Below are 23,163 nucleotides of genomic sequence, written 5' to 3'. Positions count from 1 at the left end.
TTAAAGAAAAAATGGCTTTATGATACCTACAATCTTAATTTGAGGCCCAAATCTTTAAAAACGTTTCAATATTTAACTCACATTTATTTCAAAGGATGGCAGATCTCAAAATAAAATTGAGGTCTGTGGAAGATTTTCCAAGGCTCATTCCAGTGATTTTACTGTATCAGAACCTTTACCCTTTAACCTTTAACCATCCAAATGGTATCAGTGTGCAATACTTAAATTGTTCTTTATTTTTCCATTTCTATCATACGTTCTCTTGGGAAAAAATTGTATCTAGAATATTCGATGTAAAGAACAGTAAACATTAAAAAAATTTAATAAAATTCAGAAATATTTTTTTTTCATTTTGCTTGAATTATTTTTCCAAGGAGCAAAAAGGGGGTAGGTAGAATTTTTTTTTTTTTTTGAGGGGGGAGGCGGTGGGGGAGAGAGGTGTGTTTAAAATTAGCTATTCCTTTTTCATTCATTCAGTTCTGTTTTGTATTTCAGGGTGTTCTATTATTAAAAATACCTAAAAGTGGATATCTATGCATTTTCTTTTTGCATTAATCTATTACGCTTTCTAAACTTTATCTAAGTGTTCTTCAAAATCCAAGAACACAAGTAAAAGAAAGCTAAAGACAGTAGGAGCAAATAAAACATAAGAGAAACAAAGGTGAAATATAGGCATGTGAGTACCTCATAATATATCAAGAGATAATTAGAAATCATCAATTAATTTACAATAAAAATGTGTTGCAATCAGAGACAGAATCAAGTATATGTATCTTAGATTTGTCTGGAGTGCCACATGCTTTCTCATCTTTGCAGAAAACAAAAATGACTGGACAGGATTGAGACTAGTATGTGATGAAAACTTTTTCTTACAGATGTTTTTGAACATAAAAAATAGTATTTTTAACAAGAACATCAAAAAATCTGTCTACTTAAGTTTTCTGATAAGAATTTGTCAAAAAAAAAAAAATCATCAGAACAGACATTTTGTAAAATTAAGCTTGATCTTCTTGGAAAATCCTGCAATAGTGCCTCATATCTAATATAAAATAATCAAACTAATATTCCCTTTTGTTAGATCTCCTTGTTTCTTCCAGAAGGGAGGACTCTGGTTATGTTACTCGGAGCATAATTCATATTGCTTTGGTACAATCAGGTGATATCTTATCTTTTGATACCATGAAGAGGAGTGAACACATCATGTGATGGGATTTGCATCTCAGACAGGGAACTTGATTTCTAAAAATAATAGTATTTTTAACAGAACTCGCCACAGCATAATTTCCAAGTCACATTATTTTTCTGGCCAAATACGTTGGTTATCAAAAAAATAGAAAAAAAAAAAATGAAGTACATTACTTATTGACTGATATTATTTGAAAGCATAATTTTGGCAAATGTTAAAGTCTTCTTCAACCTACTCCTAGTTTTCTAACATAACGATCAGCACCTAATTTGCAGTACTGAAACAAAAACAAACAAGAAAAAAAAAACACATAATTTGTAATTTCTCAACAAATTTTCTGTTACCCACTTCAGCAGGTAAGTTACTGTTGTAAGTACTTGTTACTGACTTCACATTCAGAAAATAAATTTATTAGAAATGCAGCCACCTAATACATATTATCATAAACTCATCCATTGATCTGACTTGACAGCCCACCAAAAACCCAACTTGAAAGTACTTTTTCACTTGGGATAGGCAAATGAAATAGTAAAAAGATGTAAACGTTGCATACATTAACATACCATGCTCAGAAATCACAATATATTCCTCAAATGCTTATTATCGAGACCAGCATTATTTAACACCTTTGTTGGAGACTTGAACAGTGGGATTGAGTACACTGTGAACAAGTCTGTGGACAACACTAGGCAGAGTGTTGCAGTCGACACGCTGGAGGAAGGGATGCCATCCAGAGGGACCTGGACAGGCCTGAGAGGTGGGTCCATGCAAACCTCGTCAACAAGACTAAGTGCAAGGTCCTGCACCTGGAACAGGGCAATCCCAAATATAAATACAGGTTGGGTGGAGAATGGATTGAAAGCAGCCCTCAGGAGAAGGACCTGTGGGTGCTGGTGGATGAGAAGCTCAACATGAGCTGGCAATGTGAGCCTGCAGCCCAGAAAGCCAACTGTATTCTGGGCTGCATCAAAAGCAGAGTGGCCAGCAGGGTGAGGGAGTTGATTCTCCCCCTCTGGTTGGCTCTCATATGACCCCACCTGGAGTGCTGCATTCAGCTCAGGGGCCCCAGCACAAGAAGGACATGGACTTAGTGGAGCAATTCCAGAGGAGGGCCATGAAGATGATCAAGGGGCTGGAGCACCTCTCCTATGAAGACAGGCTAAGGGAGTTGGAGGTTCTCAGCCTGGAAAAGAGAAGGCTCTGGGGAGAACTTTTAGTGGCCTTCCAGTACCTAAAGGAGGCCTATACAAAAGCTAGGGAGGGACTCTTTGTCAGGAACTATAGTGGTAGGACAAGGGGGAATGGCTTTTCACTGAAAGAGGGTAGATTTAGATTAGATATAAGGAAGAAGTTCTTTACTCTGAGGGTGGTGAGGCCCTGGAACAGGTTGCCCAGAGAAGCTGTGGATGCCCCAACCCTGGGAGGGTTCAAGGCCAGGCTGGATGGGACTTTGAGCAACCTGGTCTAGTGGGAGGTGTCCCTGCTGACGGCAGGGGGTTGGAACTGGGTGATCTTTAAGGTCCCTTCCAACCCAAACCATTATATGATTCTCTTTACATTCTTTAAGGTAAAGTGGTCTAAAGAGCCCCTGCAAAGTCGTGTTGACTGAGGTTTGCCACAAGAATGGCAAGCAAGAGCTCAGGTGAGAGGGTGGGTGGGAATGATAGCAGCTCTCCAGAAATCAGGATGCTGGTCTTTTCCAGATGGGACAGAAGAGAACATGCTGAAATCACTGCAAGAGGACCTTTGAAGGACCTAGTGGCAAACCAGACTGTTTTTGATACATACAATAGTACTGGGCTGTTTTGAAATCATTTCATTTTGAAGAATGCATTTCCCTTATGAAATACCTCCTGCTTTATAGCAAACTGACTGTTGTGGGCTTGCTAATCATGCCTGTATTGCTAAATAAAAGAAGGCAGGGATGGCTGCCTGGCCCTGAGCCTGGCTGGCCTGGAACAGCTTGCAGTAGAGTGCCCAACCTCCCTTCCACTGCAGAGCACTGCACTGGATCTGGCCCATCAGGCTGGATGAGCAACCTCATCTAGTGGAATGTGTCCCTGCCCATGGAAGGGAGTTTGGAACTAGATGACCTTTAAGTTCCATTCTGATCCAAACCATTCTATGATTCTATAATTATACTTTGGTAGTGAAAAACACTGTACCTTTTACCATCACATCTTATTTGCTTTTGGGATTAAGAACAATGAAAATGTTCCCACTTCAACAATTAAACTCCAAAGCCTTGAGAGTCCACAGAAGCAGGTAAATAAATCAGAAGTATTTGAAAAGTGCTTGAACAGAAACTTTGATTTACTTTCAAATGCTTAATTATTTAAACCGAAAATCATGCAAGAACTATTTGAAAGTTGCACATAAACAATAGAACTAACTGGTAAGTAACTTATTAAACAGTCACTGATTTTATCATTGAGAATCATCTTGTACAGAGAATGACAATAAAGATAGAGGGAAGGAAGGAAGATACAGGGTCCATCAGAATCAGATTCTAAATTGTAGCAAAGAGGGAGGGAGGAAAGGAGGGAGAAAGAGAGGAAGGGGGAAAAAGCCACTTACTGTTTTTTCTCTCACTGTTTCCACATGGTCAGATCTTGGCACACGTGACATTTGAACGGGAGTTTCTTCTTCCTGAGCTTTTTCAGCTTTCAAAACCATTTGGGTAATCCCAGTTGTCAAACCCTCTTTCTTAGCATCCTCTTGTTTCTTTGCATGCAGTTCCTCACAAGGTGCTTCAACTTCTCCTTTCCGTTCAGCAACATGGTCTTTTGTCTCAGCTATAACTTGCTCTTTTTTGTCCTCTGAATGTGGTGCTTTCTTTTCTGGGAGCAGAGGTTTTTTGTCTTCTTCAAATTTGCTTAAAGTTTTCTTTTGATCTGAACTTCCTGTTGCAGGAGTTTTATCTGCTGAAAGTGTCTTTGACAGCTTTTCTTGCTGAAGTTTTGATTCTTCTTTTTGAGCTTCCTGTTGGATTTTCTCCACTAAAGAAGCTTTTGCAATTTTCACATGTTGAAGATTTGGGTCTTCTTTCTGAATTCCATGTTGAATTTTATCAGCTGAAACTGCCTTGGACAATTTCACCTCCTGAAGTTGTGCATCTTCCTTCTGAGCTGAAGGCTGGATTTTGTCAGCTGATAGTGCCTTTGCCATTTTCATCTGTTGGAGTTTCGGGTCTTCCTTCTGAATTCCATGTAAAATTTTGTCAGCTGAGGGTAACTTTGCCAATTTTGCCTCTTGAGGTTTTATGTCTTCCTTCTGGACTCCATGCAAAATTTTATCTGCTGAGGATGTTTTTGCCAGTTTTGCCTCTTGAAATTTTGCATCCTCCTTTTGAACTCCATGTAAAATTTTATCAGATGAGGGCGTCTTTGTCAGTTTTGTTTGCTGGAGTCTCGGGTCTTCCTTCTGAGAGACACGTATTTTATCAGCTGAGGGTGTCTTGAAAAGTTTGCCCTGCTTAAGTTTTGCCTCTTCTTTTTGAACTCCTTGCTGGATTTTATCAGCTGACAATGTTTTTTCCAACCTCCCCTGCTGAAGCTTTGGAACTTCCTTCTGAACGCCTGGTTCTTTAGGTTTTGCGGCTGCTGGAGTAGGCGGTGTGGAAGTCTTCTGAGGGAAATGTGAGACAGCAGGCACAGGCTGTTTTTGAGGAGTCGCAGGTGGTTTGGATACTGGTTGTGAAGGGCCTGGTTTTGGAAGTGGCACCTTGCCCATATCCCCAAGTTGTCCTGACATTGCCCTTTGGGTCTGGCAGTTTAAGCACAGCCATTCCTGTACCTGTGATACAACAAACATATGAAGTTACTTATTTGAAAACTTAACAGTAAAATCATGTTGTGTTTTCAGCTGGTACAGTTGCCATTAAAATACTTATAATCTCTATGCTATGCACACTGAACAGGTATTTTCTTTGTCTGCTGCTCCTGCAGGATGATCCACAACACCTTTCTAAAAAAAATGAAGTATGTCATGTTCCAGAAAGCCTGGCTGAACAAAAATAAAAATACATTGTGAAATGTAATAATTACATTGTCCCTAAGTATTGATGGCCTTTATGTACAAAGTTTGCTTATGTATTTCTAAAACCTTTTTCTTTTTTTTCTTTTTTTTTTTTTTCTGAAGACTCTATGATCTGCCAAAAATCTGCCTCTAATTTCATAAACCTGAGTAAAAGAAGATGAACTGGGATTCATGGATCTTTGTGTTTTTCTGCATAAATTATGTTCCTCTCTTGAATTTGTGTGTATGTATCATTGGTTAAGTTTAATATGGCAGTAACCCCAAAGAAAGTATATGTTTGCTCTCTTTACTACTTAATCTCTGCTGAATACTGTCTTTTACTCTTCTCAGAAAATCAGAATCAGAAAAACAAGGACAAGTCTGCAAAAGATCTTGTTGCCAGTTGCCTAGCTACTACATGAGACAGTTTCCAGTGGGGTTTTGGGTACAGTTTCTATAGAACAGCAAAATGAAATTTTAAATAAAGAAAAATACTAAAAAGAATGAAAAAGCCCAGAATTTTCTGGACACCAGAAGAGATAACAAATATCTATTTTGCTAATGAAAAATGAGCTTCATTGCAGGCTATGAGGTCTATTCTGCACCTTAAACATTTTGTATGCCTGTTTTTAATTCCCTTTACTGTGATGATGGAATTTCTCATCAAAGAGGTCACTAATTTCTCTGATTTAGAGAAACTGGTGACCTACTGAATACATAATATATGAAAAACAGAGCAAATTTGTTCTAATAATAATTATATAGCCAATTATTGCAGATAGTGCTAGGATAGTACAGATAACTGGTCAGTTATATACCATTGGATACTTTAGAATCATACCCAGAAGATGTGACATTTTGTCAGAATAAGGGGTACCTGGTGGTAGTGAGCTACCCTCAGTAACATCCATGCATTTTTTATTAGCAATTGAATAATAAATGAGGTAATACCAAAAGCAGAGACTGTGACTCCAGGTGTGACCCCTGCCAGCAAAGAATGCCTCATTTGCAGGGGAGTAACCATCAGACTCCCTGTTCTACTTTTGATTCCATGAATCCTGCCTTTTTTAGTGTAAAGAAGGGCTTAACTTCAACAAAAGAACTGGAAGGTTTTCCTACCAAGAGTACTTAACACTTGGTATGCCAGGATCCTGTCATTGGTATATCATTTCTCAACAAGCACATACAGAGTGATAGATTTCACAGAATCACAGAATCTCAGAATTGTAGCGGTTGGAAGGGACCTCCAGAGATCATCGGGTCCAACTCCCCTGCCAAACCAGGATCCCTAGAGCAGGCTGCACAGGTAGGCGTCCAGACGGAGAGAAGGAGACTCCACAACCTCCCTGGGCAGCCTGTCCCAGTGCTCCGTCACCCTCACCGTGAAGAAGTTCTTTCGCATGTTGGGGTGGAACTTCCCGGGCTCCATCTTGTGGCCACTGCCCCTTGTCCTGTCTCCACACACCACTGCAAAGAGGTTGGCCATATCCCTTTGTCTCCAACACTTAAGATATTTATAAACATTGATAACATCCCCTCTCAGTCTTCTCTTCTCAAAGCTGAACAGACCCAGGTCTCTCAGCCTTTCCTCGTAGGGAAGATGCTCCAGGCCCCATATCATCTTTGTGGCCCTCTGCTGGACTCTTTCCAGGAGATCCCTGTCTTTCTTGTCGTGGGGAGCCCAGAACTGCACACAGTACTCCAGGTGAGGCCTGACCAGGGCAGAGTAGAGGGGGAGGATCACCAGCCTTGACCTGCTGGCCACGCTCCTTTTAATGCACACCAGGATCCCATTGGCCTTCTTGGCCACCAGGGCACACTGCTGGCTCATGGCCAACCTGTCGTCCACCAGGACCCCCAGGCCCTTCTCCACAGAGCTCCTCTCCAGCAGGTCATCCCCCAGCCTGTACTGATACTTGCAGATTGAGTCATAGTAGGGCCACAAATATCTTTTCAAGACAGGTAAGCTGAAGTGGGGCATCCCTCTATGCAACTCTAATGATCTGCTCAGCTCTCACACTCCAAATATAGTATTTCTCAGCGCAGTGGTGCTTAGGAAATTTTCTGTGCAGAGTAGGATACTGTGTTTTTTAGGTATCTCCAGAAAATTCTGAGATTATTTGGTTTCAGACATATATTGGAATTAATTAAATTTACCAGAAACACAATTTGTGAAGTCTATCTGCATATTTCAGTTTTAAGCCACATTGTTAAATGGCTTTAAAATTCTCATTTTTAATTGTTTTCTAACTAACCTAACAACTAGTATTGTGCTACCGCTTTGGGAAAAAAAAAAAAAAAAGATTAAGCTAACAAGTTATATGTAAATGACAAGAATTGCAGATGAAATTACAATTGGATGTGAAATAAAATCTAATAAGACAAGCTCGGGTAGGCTAGTTTTGTTGAAGTGCAGCTAAAGAAAGTCTATTTAATGTATAAAATGTTTTTATTTGAAGAAATTCATGTCAGGTACAAGATTGCATGATGGCATGCACTATCATTCAGGTCATCTAACAATTGCCTTATGTATTAATTTTCTACTTTTATAGAAAATGACCAAATTAGTGAGTCCTGTTACTTGACACAAAGACATATTTATAAAAAAACATTTGGCAATGCTGTCCCAATAAATGGAGTTTATGCACTGAATCATCTGTCTCTAAATGCAGTGAAGGCCCTAATAGTTACTATACCTTTTGCAATTCCTAACTGAATGCAGATCTGTATAAGTCTATTAGATCTCATTTTTGTTTTTTCTGTAGAAAAAAAACACATTAAAATATAACCCTCCAAAGGAGATTAACCCTTAAAATGCTACTACCTGTAATATGCCTGGAAAGCACTAATTAGGAAATAGGAATAAAAACGGCATCATTTGTGAAAAATGTGCAAAACAAAAAATAGTTTTCTTGAAAATAGTTCTGTTAGGGATTCCCTGGATTTTTTTTTAATTTTTATTTTTTTTTAACTATAGCTTCCTTTCTTTTTGGTGTGGCCTGTTTAGAAATTGGAAATCAATACTGGGAAACATAACTATGCTGCGAACTATCTTTTATAACCTAAAAATGAAATTAATATATCTGGAAACTAATTTGGCCTTAAATCCACAGAAATTATGATAGTAGTACTATCAGGAGTTCTAAATATACTAGATAATATTTATTATAAATAGAATACAGAATAAAGAACCAATGTCATAGTATTTTTTGATTCTTTTCTCAGAAAGACTGAAAAGGCTGCTACAGAAAGTTGACCAGATAATTATGACAGCTCATTTTTATTTTAAAGTTACCATAGATTCAAAAAAAAACAATAAATTCTCATTTCACAAAGTAGGCAGAAATATTACCATTATTACTTATGTTAATACAGCTTCTTTCAGTACAGAACATGGGAATAATACTCAAATGTTATTAAGCTTCTCAGAATCTACCCTCAACTATCTTTTACGTCATTAAAAATAATAAATAATAATAATAATTGTCTTCTACCATGAAATAATCCATGGTTCAAGAGTTTGCTCCATTTCACATACTAACTACATATATATTTAAAAAACATGTTACTTTATACATTAAATGCATGGGTTCTTCTCACAGTACCATTTGTGCATGACATTGTTTCCATTTATTTCCTGGTAATACATCTGTTTTGTAGGGTCTCTATGCTTGTACCTTTTGTACACATCCGCATTTGGCTCTTATCATTTCTCCTAGCTCTGTTGGTAAGGTAGATACCACTTAGTACCTCTGCAATTGTAGCCTCCATTGCTCATACACATGCCCCTTCTTAGATTCACACACAGTAGAGCTGAGGACATCATAGAACAAGTCTCTTAAAAATGAAAGTAATGATAATAAAGACGAACAAAGGCAGTTGATGATGAGTGAATTGGCAAATTGTGCTAAATCATGTCATGAGATGGAAGTTCTCATCTTGCCTCCCTGCCATACTGATGTAAGTGGTGCTAGTGAAATGACCTGGAATTGTCTAGATACACAGTGATTTAATGAATCTTGTCATTGTCCTCTTGGACTTTTGTTATATTTGCATCTAATTATCACTTTTTTTTTTTTTTTTAGGGTTGCTATGTAGGCTTGGAAAATACATCTCTCAAGCTATGTGTTTTAAAATGCAATCTAAGTTTTTTATAATCATGAAGATATTTGATCACAAAATAACCTATACAAATCTTATATCACCAGCCCTCTAGTTCCTAATTCACTGTCAGAATGGTTCTCTGTAAATTGAATTTTGTACTATGAAGTCATATGCCTCAGTTTTAGACTCAACTTTTCCTCAGTTAACCTCATGCCCTAAATGCTAGTTTTTCCTTAGGCTATCTTTTCAGTTAGCCTGTCAACCCAAATTTATTAGGACTTGGGAAATGGACATAATCTTCCTTCAGCAGTCTTCACTAGATAAATCTTAGTTCTTTACAGAAATATTCACACTCTTTAGTTCCTGAATTGGCAGTAGACATTATCCTTGGTATCACAAGCAATATCAATGTGCTTTAGTATTCTAAGTCTGTGGTTCTCTCACTGTGTTTTCCTAACAACCTCATACTGCTGCACAGTACAAAGGAGCTGTGTTACAATGTCCTCTTCATTCAGTTTTATAATAAACAAATGCCATCGTGAAAAGTTCATACATCTAACATTCATTGCAACTGTTTATTTTTTAAAGTGTCATGCAAGGGCTGAAGCATGTCAGTTCCCTTACTTTTGCAAATGCCACAATGCCAGAGGAGTTCAAGTTGAAAACAATAGGTCTACTACTCCATCTCTCTGCCATTCAAGGATTTTTTATTGCAGTATGTTGATAGATACTGCAATGTTGCTAGATAGATTACCCTCTCTTGGCAAACACCAATTGGTAAACTAATTAAAAGTAACTCAAAGTACCTAATGTATTTTTTAAGGTGAAAATAAACACTTCTTCCCACAGAACATCTCTAAATTTACCTCAGAAGTCAAATGTTTTAGTTTCATTTGGAGGCCAACTAATTAATTTCTTTGTCATGGCTGGAGCATATCTTTATCCCTTCCTAATTCTTCCTCCTCACTGCTCTTAGTAAAGGAAAATCATAAAACTAATATAGGAACATAAGAAAGGATGAAGTACATCTGTGAAAAAATAAATTCTGTTAGCTTTCACTACCTAATATAATCACATTATCAAACAGAATCTTTATGGAAAACCACGTATTAATTATAACTGTGAGATATACATAATCCATCCAAACCAACTGACACACAGCTAACCCATATATAACTCATATCTGACACAGAGCTAACCCATATTTAACTCATGTCTGCTCTTATTTAATATGCAGAAGAACTGCTCCTGGTAATTACAGCTCTGTTAGTACAACTCAAATGTTTACAAAGTTTTAGAAAATAATTTGAAAGATAATTGAATTGATCCTTGTGACAAAGAAAAGGGCCATATGCTAAAAGTCAATACGTATTTACTGGAAGAAGACTGTATCATATAACATTTTTCCTTTGAAAATATCATTTATTTTACAAGTAAAAATTAAACCATTACACGCTCAACACACCTGGAATACCAGAAAAATAACTGAATCTGTGACACCATGAAACGATTAGTCAAATTAAGAGAGATGAGTAAATTGCCAGGTAGGAAAAACAGATCTCCTATGGAGGAAAATGACCCTAAATTCTTTACGTTTTAGCTACTTCAGTTATTTAAAGTAGAGTGATAAATGAGAACATAAGGATATAGAAGAAGACACATTGGCCTTGACCAGTAAACTGGATATTGCTTATTTGTTCCCCAAACTGCTCTGGAGTCTTTAAATTCAGTAACGATATGCAACCACTGCTTGGACCATCCCCTCCTTTTTGTTTTTCCCCATCCTTAACATTTTTTATTCAAATTTGTACTTGCTTACTAACAGAAGCCTCCAGGGACTCTGACTTTCTGAATAGACATACCTTGGATGTTGAAATAATTATTCTGTGGAAGAAAGGTAGAGCAATCAGACAGTTATTTCTAACGCCCTAAGATTTTGCTTCATCTCCAGTAAAAAATGAAAAGTACTCTTGGTACGTTGTCAGCTGATTTGTTACTACTAACGATCCCTTCTTTTTTATCTCCCACCAAATGTTAACACTTGCAAGAGAGTTGCAAACACTGCTGCAAATTACCAGAGAAGTACAAAGAGCCAGTGTTTTTCCTATATGTCAGGATTTACCTGCTCCTCAGATTTAATAGGGTGGGGACTGTTAAATATTCCATTTTATTTTGAGCAGATGAAATACAGAGTACAACAACACAAAGATGACCTACTTCTTCAAGTGATGACAACTCTGAAATGCATATGCCCTTATACTTCAAGATACATCCTAGCACCTCCAGGAAAAGCTCATTCTTTTTCTTTCTAGGAACTGCTCTGTTTGCAAATTTTAACTTTAGTAATCAAATAGATAATGATAGATAATGGGAATTTTTATGTGTGTAGTGCCTGTGTATACTTTAATTTGCTTTTCGCTATTTTGCTGAAGGCCCTTAAAGGCTTAGAATTATGCAAGCAATGCACAAAAAAGTATCCCTATTGTATACATCATCATAGACGCAAAAGAACCAAAGATGTTGAAAAAATAGCTGCTCTTTTTGGTGGAGGGGGGACCATTACCATACTTGTTTTCACTCTGAATCTACCTGCATTTTCCTATGGTGTTTTTTATTTATTTATTTATTTTCCCAATGCACTTTTATAACCAGACAGCAATTTCTTTGACATTGACAAGATGACAGTCCTTCTTTGTATTGGCAGGTTTAGCTGTAGGGGTGATGTTGCCCAAATCAAAGGAACAAATGGCCTTCGTCCTCAGTCTTACACAGAGAAATTCCTATCAAGCATTTTAATGCCTCTGGTGATCACTTCTTTTGTTATTGTGGCAAACCCAACTCCAATGAAGGAAAACAAAACAAAGCAAAACAACCAAGTGAATATGAGCTTCATCCAAAAGCCAAAGAAATCAGTCGAAGAGTCTCAAGTAGTAGTTCAGTGGGGCTGGGATGATTAAGCTGTATGTATACCTTGAGAAATTCTGAATAACAATACAAGTCCAAAAAACATTATTTGAAATGCAATATAAACTTTCTTTATGACCATGCAAGGAAAAAATGTTGCGATTGTAAATCCTTTAGATAATTACATATCATACCTGCAGTGTCTGTCATGATAATAATCAAAGATCTTCAGGTGCTACCACAACACAAATTCATTGTAAAACTAACCTCTAATTCACATGAAATGATACCCTGTAAGTCTATGGGTTTAATGTTCAAATTAGTAAAGTTCTATAAAGTTCTATGAAGTTCAGTTTAGGAAAGCCTATTAATAGTCAATGTTTTTTATCATGGGAAGGTTAAAAACTTCTCTCTTATAATAATGAGACCAATAAATATCCTCTTGATTTTCCGTGTATATAAAAGATTACTGAAAACACGTATCCTATTGTTGATTTCTTTAGCTCGGATAATAAACTTTCAGAAACCAAGGAGCAAATCAACATCAACTTGATTTCTTTTTCATTTTCTTTTTGGCTTTTGAGCCTTTAAGATAATTTTGAAAAAAAAGTTTTACAACAGAATACGCATGAAAATCAGATGTAGAGAGCCTCCTGTCTCAGCACATTAATGGAAATACCACCTTTATATTAAGCAGTCTTTCAATCCACAAAACCCATCATGTGTTTTCAACAATATTTTTATATCTCATTTTCCACTCAAGAAAAACACTGGTGATTCAGTATTTACTACCAGGATAAGAAGGTAATAAAATTTACGTATGTATTTCTGCACATATCTGATCATCAGTCAGAATACAGTTGTTGCAGTGACATTCTTTTTCAGGGGTACTTTTAAGGAGATTGCCAACTAACTGACTAAAATAATTTAGATTTACTTGCACGCATGACAATGAACATGCTGCTGTGGATTAATTAAACAACAGTATATACACTCTGTTTATATTACTCTTAACTTGCTTCAGTAGTATAATTGTAATTATTCCATTTAGATTATACAGATCAAAAATCTGCGGTTGTGTTAGTATCTGAAGTAATAATTTTATAGTAAAAGTGAGTTTTCAATATCTTATCGTTTCATTTAGAAACTATGTCACTCTGAGCTTTAAAATTGTTAGGTTATCATTATCCTTTTCAGCTACATGTAGATGCTGAGAAGCCCTAGTATGTATGCCCTTTTGTACTCTTCATTATAACAGTCTCAAAGTATATATATATATATTTTTACACCTTCTAGAAACTGAATCACTATTCCTCACACAATGGGTCAGCAAAGAGTGTGAGTATTCCCATTCCATTACTGTTATTTGTTCTGAACTGACAAAATGTCTAGTGCTACAGATGGCACTAAAACAACAAACAATTCCATGCCCTGAAGAGACTGCAGTCTATTCTGTCCTATGTCCAATTTTGACCTTTTTGAAGGGTCTAGAGGAAAATGGTTATTCATCTCAAACTGGGACTCAGCTATGGAACGAGATGAGAGGAATTCTGTAGTAAAAAGGACAACTATTCTTATGTCTCAGGGTGCCTACTGTTCACTGTATCTTTAGCACATCTTGGAAGCTGCATTTGATGATAAGCTACAAATACAACCGTTTAATCTGAACCTTAATGGTTCATATTAACAAACACCTCAGTCATTCTTTGTAAAATCATTTTTATTTTGGTCATCCCCATAGACATACAGCGAAAAATGATAGACATCATTATTCTTAAAAGTCACTGTTTTGCATTTTGTTTGCTCTTTCAAACCAGATAATCCTAAAACTGGCGTGTAGTTCATTTCGGCAATATGCTTTGCATAAACAATAATCACTGCTAAGACAGCTTGATAGATGTCTGCCTTTTTCTCATGATTACTGTATTATTGCATGAGCAGTCTTTTTTAAAAAGATGTTAAGTCTAAGCGGCAGATCAATGCTCCAAGTGAAATGCTATGGAGGAGGATGGAAATAAATTAAGGAATGGAAGATTTTTTTTTAAGATTCCTAGCTCCATCCAGACTAATCTCACCTAACTTTTAACATTTAACTAGGAACTGAAGTTTTGACCCTGGCTACCAAAATTCCCTCTCTAGTCTCTGAGACATTGTCTCCATATATGAACACCACTGGAGGGCTGACTACTGTACCTATTCCTGAGCAGGGAGAGAGCCTGGAGAAAACTATGCTCCAAATAAACTTCACTTCAAGGACGATTTTGAGGTGTGCTGATGGCCTACATTAAAGTGCAAAGAATAACCGTTCTTACATTGATAGCCCTATGAAAGGTCCTGTAATCTGATACCTAAAGATTCTATAATCTGATACCTAAATATATGGTCCACTTTTCAAAAGCTCTAAACACCTGAAGATACTTTCACTGACTTCCATTTTTTAGTTCTTTAACCAGAACAACAGCATGTGTGATATCTTTCATCACTTTTTTTTTTTTTGATGGTTTCATCATTTATTGAGTTTACTATCATTTAGTGCTGATCTACGTCTAGTATTTGTTCTTCTCATGTGACTGATACACGAATCCTTTAGGTGCCTGAAAGATTTGAAAATGAAGGGGAAAGGCAAAGAAACAAACAAATGAAAAGACGGGAGAATAATTCGTGGTCAAGGAAACATACAATATTCTCAAGTAAGAGGAGCAAAAATCCATCAGAAATGAAGGAAAATCATTTACCCAGCTTTGGAAAATTATATTAATCATTAACTACAAATACAGTAGGAGGTTCCATATAACCATTTGCTGGATATATTTACAGCTGTCATGACAATAAAAAGGTAATAAAGCAAGTAAAGGAAATGGATATTGTACTTTTACACCTCTGCAGAATGGTCGTAACTTTGTGATACACATACAGTTTCTGGTGACTTCTTGAGCTCTTCCTGATGGACTTCCCTCCTAAACACCCAAACTGAGGAAGTGAAAGCTGACCTCCCTGCTTTAAGATATGAAAAGTGCTATGTGAAGAGACGGCAGAGCACAGAAACGGAATTACAGCTGCCGTTTGCCTTCTCTGCTTGTAACTAGCCCTGCAACAGCACTGCCTGGCTTTGCGACATGTGAGTCAGAATAACAATTAAGCATTAGGTGTGGCCACTTTCACTGACAAGAGGCAAATTCTCAAGCTGTGAGGCAACAAAGTCTAAAGTCTAAGGAAAGGCAAAGGGCAAAGGAACAGGTGAGGTACAGGTGGAAAAGGGAAAAACCAAGCTTTTTTAGTATCTTGGCTCTTCTGCTCCTTTTGAGATTTATGCTGATTATGTCTCAAGAAGACTGTGGTAAACATTTTAATAATAATAATTGTTCTTGGTTATTGATTTTACTTTGCACTCTCCTGCCTAAAATTTTGCCCTTGTATAACCACACAATGGAAAATGTTAAAAGATTGTCTTAAAAGGGAATATGTCATTTAGTCAGCAAGATAGTTACAATGCTTGACAGAATTAACTCAGAAAAGGGGAGAATACTGTGCATTTCTGTAATTTGGCAATTTATACTACCAAATATGTACATGAAGGATTAAAATAAAACACTTTTTCTCAGAAAACTTCAGACCAATATCCATTGAAATTACTTCTCAATATTTTTTTTACAGAAATGTGCTTGCAATCTCCTTAAAAGCCTAACATACTGTAATGCTACAATATGGCTGAAAGCAGATGTTTTTGATGTGCAAATAAATACTATGCACTTCAACAATCATACATAATAAGCTTCAGTTTACTTTCAAGAGACACCATGAATACAATTATAATCCATACTATATAGTCCAAATAATCTAAACCAATGTAAGTCTTCTCAAAATTTATGCTGTCAACGTAAGTATCAAACGTAAGAGGAAAAGACAGGTTTTAACTGCTAAACAGTAATCATAGAATCAGAATGTTTGGCGTTGGAAGGGACCTTAAAGATCACCTAGTTCCAAGCCCCTGCCAAGGTCAGGGACACCTCTTACTAGACCAGGTTGCTCAAAGTCCCCTCTAGCCTGGCCTTGAACACTTCCAGGGATTGGGCAACCTGTTCCAAGGCCTCACCACTGTCAGAGTAAAGAACTTCTTCCTTATATCTAATCTAAATCTACCCTCTTTCAGTGAAAAGCCATTCCCCCTTGTCCTATCACTACATTTCCTGACAAAACGTCCCTCCCCAGCTTTTCTGTAGGCCCCCTTTAGGTACTGGAAGGCCACTAAAAGTTCTCCCCAGAGTCTTCTCTTCTCCAGGCTGAACAACGCCAATTCCCCCAGCCTGTCTTCATAGGTGCTCCAGCTCCTTGATCATATTCATTCATATTCCTGTGGACTCATTCTAATACATCCATGTCCTTCTTGTGCTGGGGCCTCTGAGCTGATTGCAGGGCTCCAGGTGGGGTCATTCATAAAATAGAGCATTTTAAAGTAATGATTTATTTATTTATTTATTTATTTATGCTGAAATATCGATTTCTTTAAGATTTAATACGTTTCGATAAAAAATCCTCAACTATATCTGAACAAAAATGCCAAATGCTTCCAAACTCTTGGAATGCCACTTTAATTATTTAATTATTAATTATTTTAATCTTCTTAAGTACATCTTCGTACATTTTTCAAAACACACACAGTGTTACTTTAGTGGTTATAAAGTGACAAAAGTATCTGCACAGTTAACAAAAATTAAAGTACCCCCCAAATGATCTCTCTTACAGTCCTAAGTTGGTCTTTCAGTTATCATCATGATCTCCAAAAGAATAAAGAACTATGTTACCTCTGCATTAATAATAATTTCACAATAACTTAGCAAGTTAAGATGATTCAGAATTTCTCCTTGATGAGAAGACAGACAATCCCTCCACACATATTCAGAAATTGCACTAAGATGCATTTGTCACAACAAGGGTAAATAAAAAATCTTACACTCGAATCAAAAATTTTACATGCTGATCAATATTGTATTATTCACATAGTGTCAGAAGAAACCATATGGAAGCTTAACTTTTCTCTCAAAAGCATAGTCTCCCTTCTACCATGTTTTAAAAGGGTATTTGATGCTATAATGTCTGTATTACAATTTTTAGATATAAAATGCTACTGTGTTGGAAGGTTAATTGCTCTTTTCATTCTATGAACAAGAATACATCTGTACTTTTAAAAGTAAACCATTATCTTTATACCTAAACCCAAAATATGTTAAAAAAGCAAACAAAACCTTTAACTCTCCAAACCTTGGATAGAATCCGATCTTTGTGTTCCTTACTACAAAAACAAACAAAAAAACAACTTAATATTAATAACAAGAGAAAATAGAAACGTTCATTTGAATTTTTGTATGTTGTCAGCTTCTGTTTCTTCGTTATTTTCTATGTAGACTACAATTAGCTACCTACTAAATGTGGTGCTGCTATTTTGAATAGACTGATCTTATTTTCTCATTGAAAATCAAATTTTAAATTTTAATTAATCTTGAAGCATTTGCTCAACCCTTGAAACACTCTTCTAAAGACCCTGTTTACATCATAGATAGTATAACATGATGCAGTCTTCCAGGATGAGTGATACTATTGTCAGCTTCTAATTAATTTAACTGTAGGTACTGTATTAACTCAAGAACAAACATCTGGGGATAAAAATGACATAAAGTCAATAGCTCTCATTTGTTTGATGAAAAGTCAGAAGTAAAAAAAAAAAAAAAGGTTCTTCCTTCCTAAGTTTTGTTTGATTTCTTCTCCCCCTCTTCTCTTTTTCTAGTCATGTGGGAAAAAAAAAAAAAAAAAAAGTCTAAGGAGGAAAAGAGGAGACAGAAGAGAAGCTGACTAAGAGAAGAGCCATTTGGGTGACAAGACAGCAACAAATGCTTATTTTTTTTTTTTTTGAAACAGCTTTTTAATTTAAAAATAAAAAAAAGGTGACAAACTGTGTTCTGAGTCTTTGCCAGTTCAAAATCAGACAAAAAAAATCAGGTGATTAAATTAAAGTGAGGATTTTAACTGGCTACCACCTCCACATTTCCACGTAAAAATCTTAAGCAAAATGAATTTTTATGGCATTTTTATTCCTCTTCACAGCATATCCACATTTTTCTCTGTTATTTATAACCTCTCCCCCCTCCTCAGGAGTTGAAGATATACATGCATGAAAAGTGTATTACAGAGATCATAACTCCAAAGGTAAGGAACAGGGAATTCAAATTTAATTCTAAAACATAACAAAAGTAATCATATCCATATTATACTCTCTATAATCAGTTCCCAAGATTTTGACACTAGAGTAATATACAGCGCATGTGCAAAATGAACCATTTATGGGGCTCTTTTCAAAACAACATCTCAAGGCAATGAAGTGGAATGTTCACATCTGTCTTCAAGGGCAGAATTGAATGCATTTTCCAGAGTGCACAAGTGGATTTTTACACATCAGAGCAGTTACAATAATGTCCTCCAATAATCTGCATTTAATATATATTCAGTATTTGAGAAATATTCCTTTTCATTTAAAGATGACACTTTGATACAATCATTCTAATTATTCTGCAAAGAAAACTAAGCAGATTCTTTAAAAAAAAAAAGCTTTAATTTTAACTGCTGTATTTTGAGATATTTTTCTGTATAAATTTATATTTTCTGTTTTGAATACAATTAAAATACAGTTAGAGTAGTAACTCCAACACAAAAGCTTTTAAATAAAAGTGTAGGAAAAAAAGGGGCAAATACTTCAACTAACTTTTCATTCCATAGCTGCCTTTGAGAGGTTAACCCAAAATGCCTGGATAGATTCACAAAATCACCAATTCACAATTCACAACCAGGAGCTGGTTTAGGAGATTTTACTGTTGGTTGATTGAGAAGTTACTAAAATGTAAAGAGTAAATGTGAAGATTTTGCTACTTCCCACATTTCTAATCTTGTCAAGCTTCAGTGATCAGAGCAGACTGCTAGAGCTTTAAAAGTGAAAATATTAAGACTGGGAAAAAAATTTGAAAAGTATAGAAAATTTTGAGAAAAAATATAAAGTATCTATTGAATATCTTCATGTAATCTTATTCTTGCAGGATTTATTGTGAAATAATAATTCAAATAGAGAAAAAAAAATCTAATTCATAACCCAGACATTCAAGTAACCAAAATATAGCAAAGAAAAAGAAGGTGGAAACAATTATCTGTTTTGCTCTTGAGTCTTGCTGGGCAAGATGTTAAATAAATATTAGATTTTAGAGAAACTGCAGGATACAAATATATCAGTTGATTGAATGAAGAGTTTGCTTGGAATGAAAGAAGTGTTTCAATCTCATGATTTTCTACTTTAAGCTACATTTTACTTCATCTACCTGTGTAAGTGACTGACTTTATCACTGTATTTGTCATTGACTGCAGGGCATTGTCAACACGGGTTCATGAAGGGTAAGTCCTACCTTAGTAATTTGATCTCTTTCTATGATAAGCTCACCCGCTTGTTGGATGAAGGGAAGGCAATGGATGTAATATTTCTGGATTTTATTAAGGCCTTTGATACTGTCCCTCATGGTATCATTCAGGACAAACTGTCCAACTGTGAAGTGACCAGGTTCACGCTATGCTGGGTGATGAACTGTTTGAACAGCAAAGCTCAAAGTGTTGTACTGAATGGGACTACACCTGGCTGGCAGATGGTCACTGGTGATGTTCCACAAACTCAGTTCTGGGGACAGGTCTGCTCAACATTTTTATCAATGATCTGGTTGTAGGAGTGGAAAGCATCCTTTGCAAGTTCACGGATAATACCAAACTGGGAGGTACTGTTGACTTCCCTGGAGGGACAAGAGGCCTTGCAGAGGGATCTAGGTAGACTGCAGCATTGGGTAATCATCAACAGTATGAAGTTCAACAAATGTAAATGCCGGGTGCTGCATCTGGGATGGAGTAATGTTGGACAAAGGCATAGACGAGTGGCTGGAGAGCAGCTCAGCAAAAAGGGACCCGGGGGTGCTGGTGACAGCAGGCTCCACAAGAGTCAGCAGCATGCCCTGGCAGCCAATAGGACAAATGGCATTTTGGGGTGCATTAAACACAGCATAGGCAGCCAGGCAAAAGAGGAGATTCTCCCACTATATTTAGTGTTGGTGCAGCCTCACCTTGAATATTGTGGGCAGTTCAGGACTCCACATTATGAAAAGGATGTTAAGGTACCTTAAAGCATCCAGAGGAGGGCAACAACGCTGGTAAAAGGACTAGAAGGCATGTCCTATGAGGAGAGGCTGAAGGCCTAGTCTAGTTTGGAGAAAAGGAAGCTGAGAGGCAACCTCATTGCTCTCCACAGCATCCTGAGGAGGGGAAATGGAGAGAGAGGTGCCGGTCTCTGCTCCCTGGGAACCAATGATACATGGGAACAGCACTAAGTTGTTTCAAGGGAGGTTCAGACTGGACATTAGGAAAAATTATTTTAATGTGAGGGTGGTCACACACTGGAACAGGCTTCCTAGTGAGGTGGTTGATGCCCCTTGCCTGTCAGTGTTCAAAAGGCGTTTGGGTAATGACCTCAATAATATGCTTGAACTTTTGGTTAGTCCCAAAGAGGTCAGGCAGTTGGACTAGATGATCTCTGTAGGTCTCTTCCAACTGACCTATTCTATACTACCTCCCTTAGAATGTTACACAGGCACTAAAAAAAAACAAACAAAACAAAACAAACAAAAAACCCTAAAGCTTCATTAACTACATTTCCATCACAGTTTAAAATGTACATAACAACTAAAATGTGTTATAGTTAACTGTAAACAATTAAATTGTAGATAGCTCAGAAGCTACTGGCTCTTCGGCTCTTTTCAGCTTTCTCTTTCTAATGGAGCATTTGCTCAGCAAATCATTGTGCATTGCATCTTACAAACCTAATTAGCTGAGATTTTTCAATAAATATGCTATATAACATTTCCAAAGCATTCCTTAAAAATGACTTTACAAGAAAAGTATTGCTATCAATAATTGTTAATGAATTGCAACAGTGATGTTGATCATGTCAGTAGGAAAACAAAGCCATATCTGCAACAACATTAATTATTTTATGACATATATTATCTAGGTAAAGACAGGATAGATTGCTCTGAAAACAACTGGGGAGAAGAGCTATGTCAATTTTTTTCTGGTTTTATGTAAAAGGATTCACCCACTCAACACAACAAACCCAGTGAACTGATCTAACAAGTACAAGCACAAACACAAGTAGGGAATAGTCTAAGAGTTTAACAAAAATGTTAATAAAATGATAAAGGGCAATAATGGCAAAACTCAGGGAAAACTGACTGTACCACAGCATACTTGACAATTAGAATGCTCACAAACAAACATCACTGAGAAGAAATGGAAACCCAGCTGGTGGACAAAAAAGCAAAACAAAACCCAGAAGACCTTGGGCAGCTCCAAGCTAACAATTGGCACTTTTTACTTTCATTCCATCAATAAAGATCCTAGTCAGAAAAACGCTGATTTAAAGGGGGAAGAGAGTGTTCTGTCTGCAAAGCCTTCATGCTTCGATAAGTAATTTGTGTTATATAACAGCAGTCGCTATGGTAACAACACACTTAAAGTAAAATACACATCTGTAGGACGGGTTTTAGATACTGTTTTTAGAGCTTCCTCTCTAAAACCTGATGAACCCTCTAGGAAGTTGTACATTTGCTAGTCTGATTTTTAAAAGAACATGTCATTGTGAATTTGTTGTAAAAGCTTACTGCCTGCCCAAGCATGGAGTTTTTGGTTGATGTCTGAAAAAATCATTTTTTAAGAGCTTCATCTTAATACAAATCAGTATTAATCAGTATTTCCGAAGATGAATCAGTTCTGTCAAAAGGACTATCCAAAGTGCCCACACACGATAGTGCTTTTTGTACAAACATTCAGGACATAAGCTCACCAAGTTTTCAGAAATCTTAAAGATAAAAAAAAAAAGTCCTACTTGGCCTAATAAAAAGACTATAAGTAAATAAAGACTTAATGGAAGGTTTAGAAATTATTAAAAGTCATATTGAATATCACGCGGTGCTTCAAACTCAGGAAACTTATCTTAAATACCACTCAGTAATGTGAAGGATGTTTGTATTTGCTGTCCTATACCACCCACTGCCCTTCTTAAGTTGACACAGATTGGTTCTATTTGGCTTAAATTCTCTGTGATTAGCTGGAGAGTGTCATCATCCTCCATTATCTTTACGATGATAAAAGGCATGAAATGTTTGTAAAATGTCTTCCTGTGAAAAAAGTGCATGATCACTTTAGATTTTTATGAAGTGTGCAAGTTTCTAATGAGACACTAAGAGATGGCTAAGTAAGCATGTAAAAAAAAAAAAAATGTAAAATGGAGCAGACCAAGGGAACCTGGAAAATGGCTTTTGAGGACAACAGTGAGATTGCATTTTAGGAAGCTTGGAGAATTGGTACATTTTTTATGCTATCTTCTGTTCTCATTACAGTCTGACAATTTTCACCAGAACAAATTAAGTTTGTGATATTTTCCCTTCTCATTACAATCTATGTGACAAGAACGCATTATAAATTTGCCATTTCCCATCCCTTTTACAATCATCATTACAAGAATAAATTATATGAACATTCATGGCTGACAATTTACCACGCTGTGCACAGGGTCACTAGATAGATAGATAACCAGTATTTGACTTTAATTTCACATTTACCTCATGGGATTTACATGTGTCATCAGAAAAAAAAAAAGAGCCCTTTGTGAATTTATGCAAATATCATGTCAGATGTAAGTAAACATGAGGCTAATCTACAGAGTTCAGATGCAAAACAAAACAGAGAATCTGGTGCAGCAACAGATGAGGTGAGAATAAATACTATTTATCTCTCTCCTATTTAGCCTTTTCTTCTAATATAGGCTATTTATTATGAATTCTACGCAGTTTCTCCAGTCCTAATTCATCTTTTCTAGG

At 36.5% G+C, this 23,163-nt stretch overlaps 1 protein-coding gene across 1 annotated transcript in view; it reads right to left on the bottom strand.

Moving 5' to 3' along the window:
* Positions 1-23,163, bottom strand: part of PCLO (piccolo presynaptic cytomatrix protein) — a 368,631-nt gene that overhangs the window by 197,094 nt on the left and 148,374 nt on the right. The window contains exons 4-5 of the mRNA XM_050708091.1: positions 4,511-4,981; positions 3,764-4,435 (exon numbers count right to left, since the gene is read on the bottom strand). Coding sequence (XP_050564048.1) covers positions 3,764-4,435; positions 4,511-4,981 — 1,143 coding nt within the window. The remainder of the gene's footprint in view (positions 1-3,763; positions 4,436-4,510; positions 4,982-23,163) is intronic.

Source organism: Cygnus atratus, chromosome 1 (genome assembly GCF_013377495.2).
Source record: "Cygnus atratus isolate AKBS03 ecotype Queensland, Australia chromosome 1, CAtr_DNAZoo_HiC_assembly, whole genome shotgun sequence".
Taxonomy (NCBI): Eukaryota; Metazoa; Chordata; class Aves; order Anseriformes; family Anatidae; genus Cygnus; species Cygnus atratus.
This window is presented reverse-complemented; position numbering and strand designations above follow the sequence as displayed.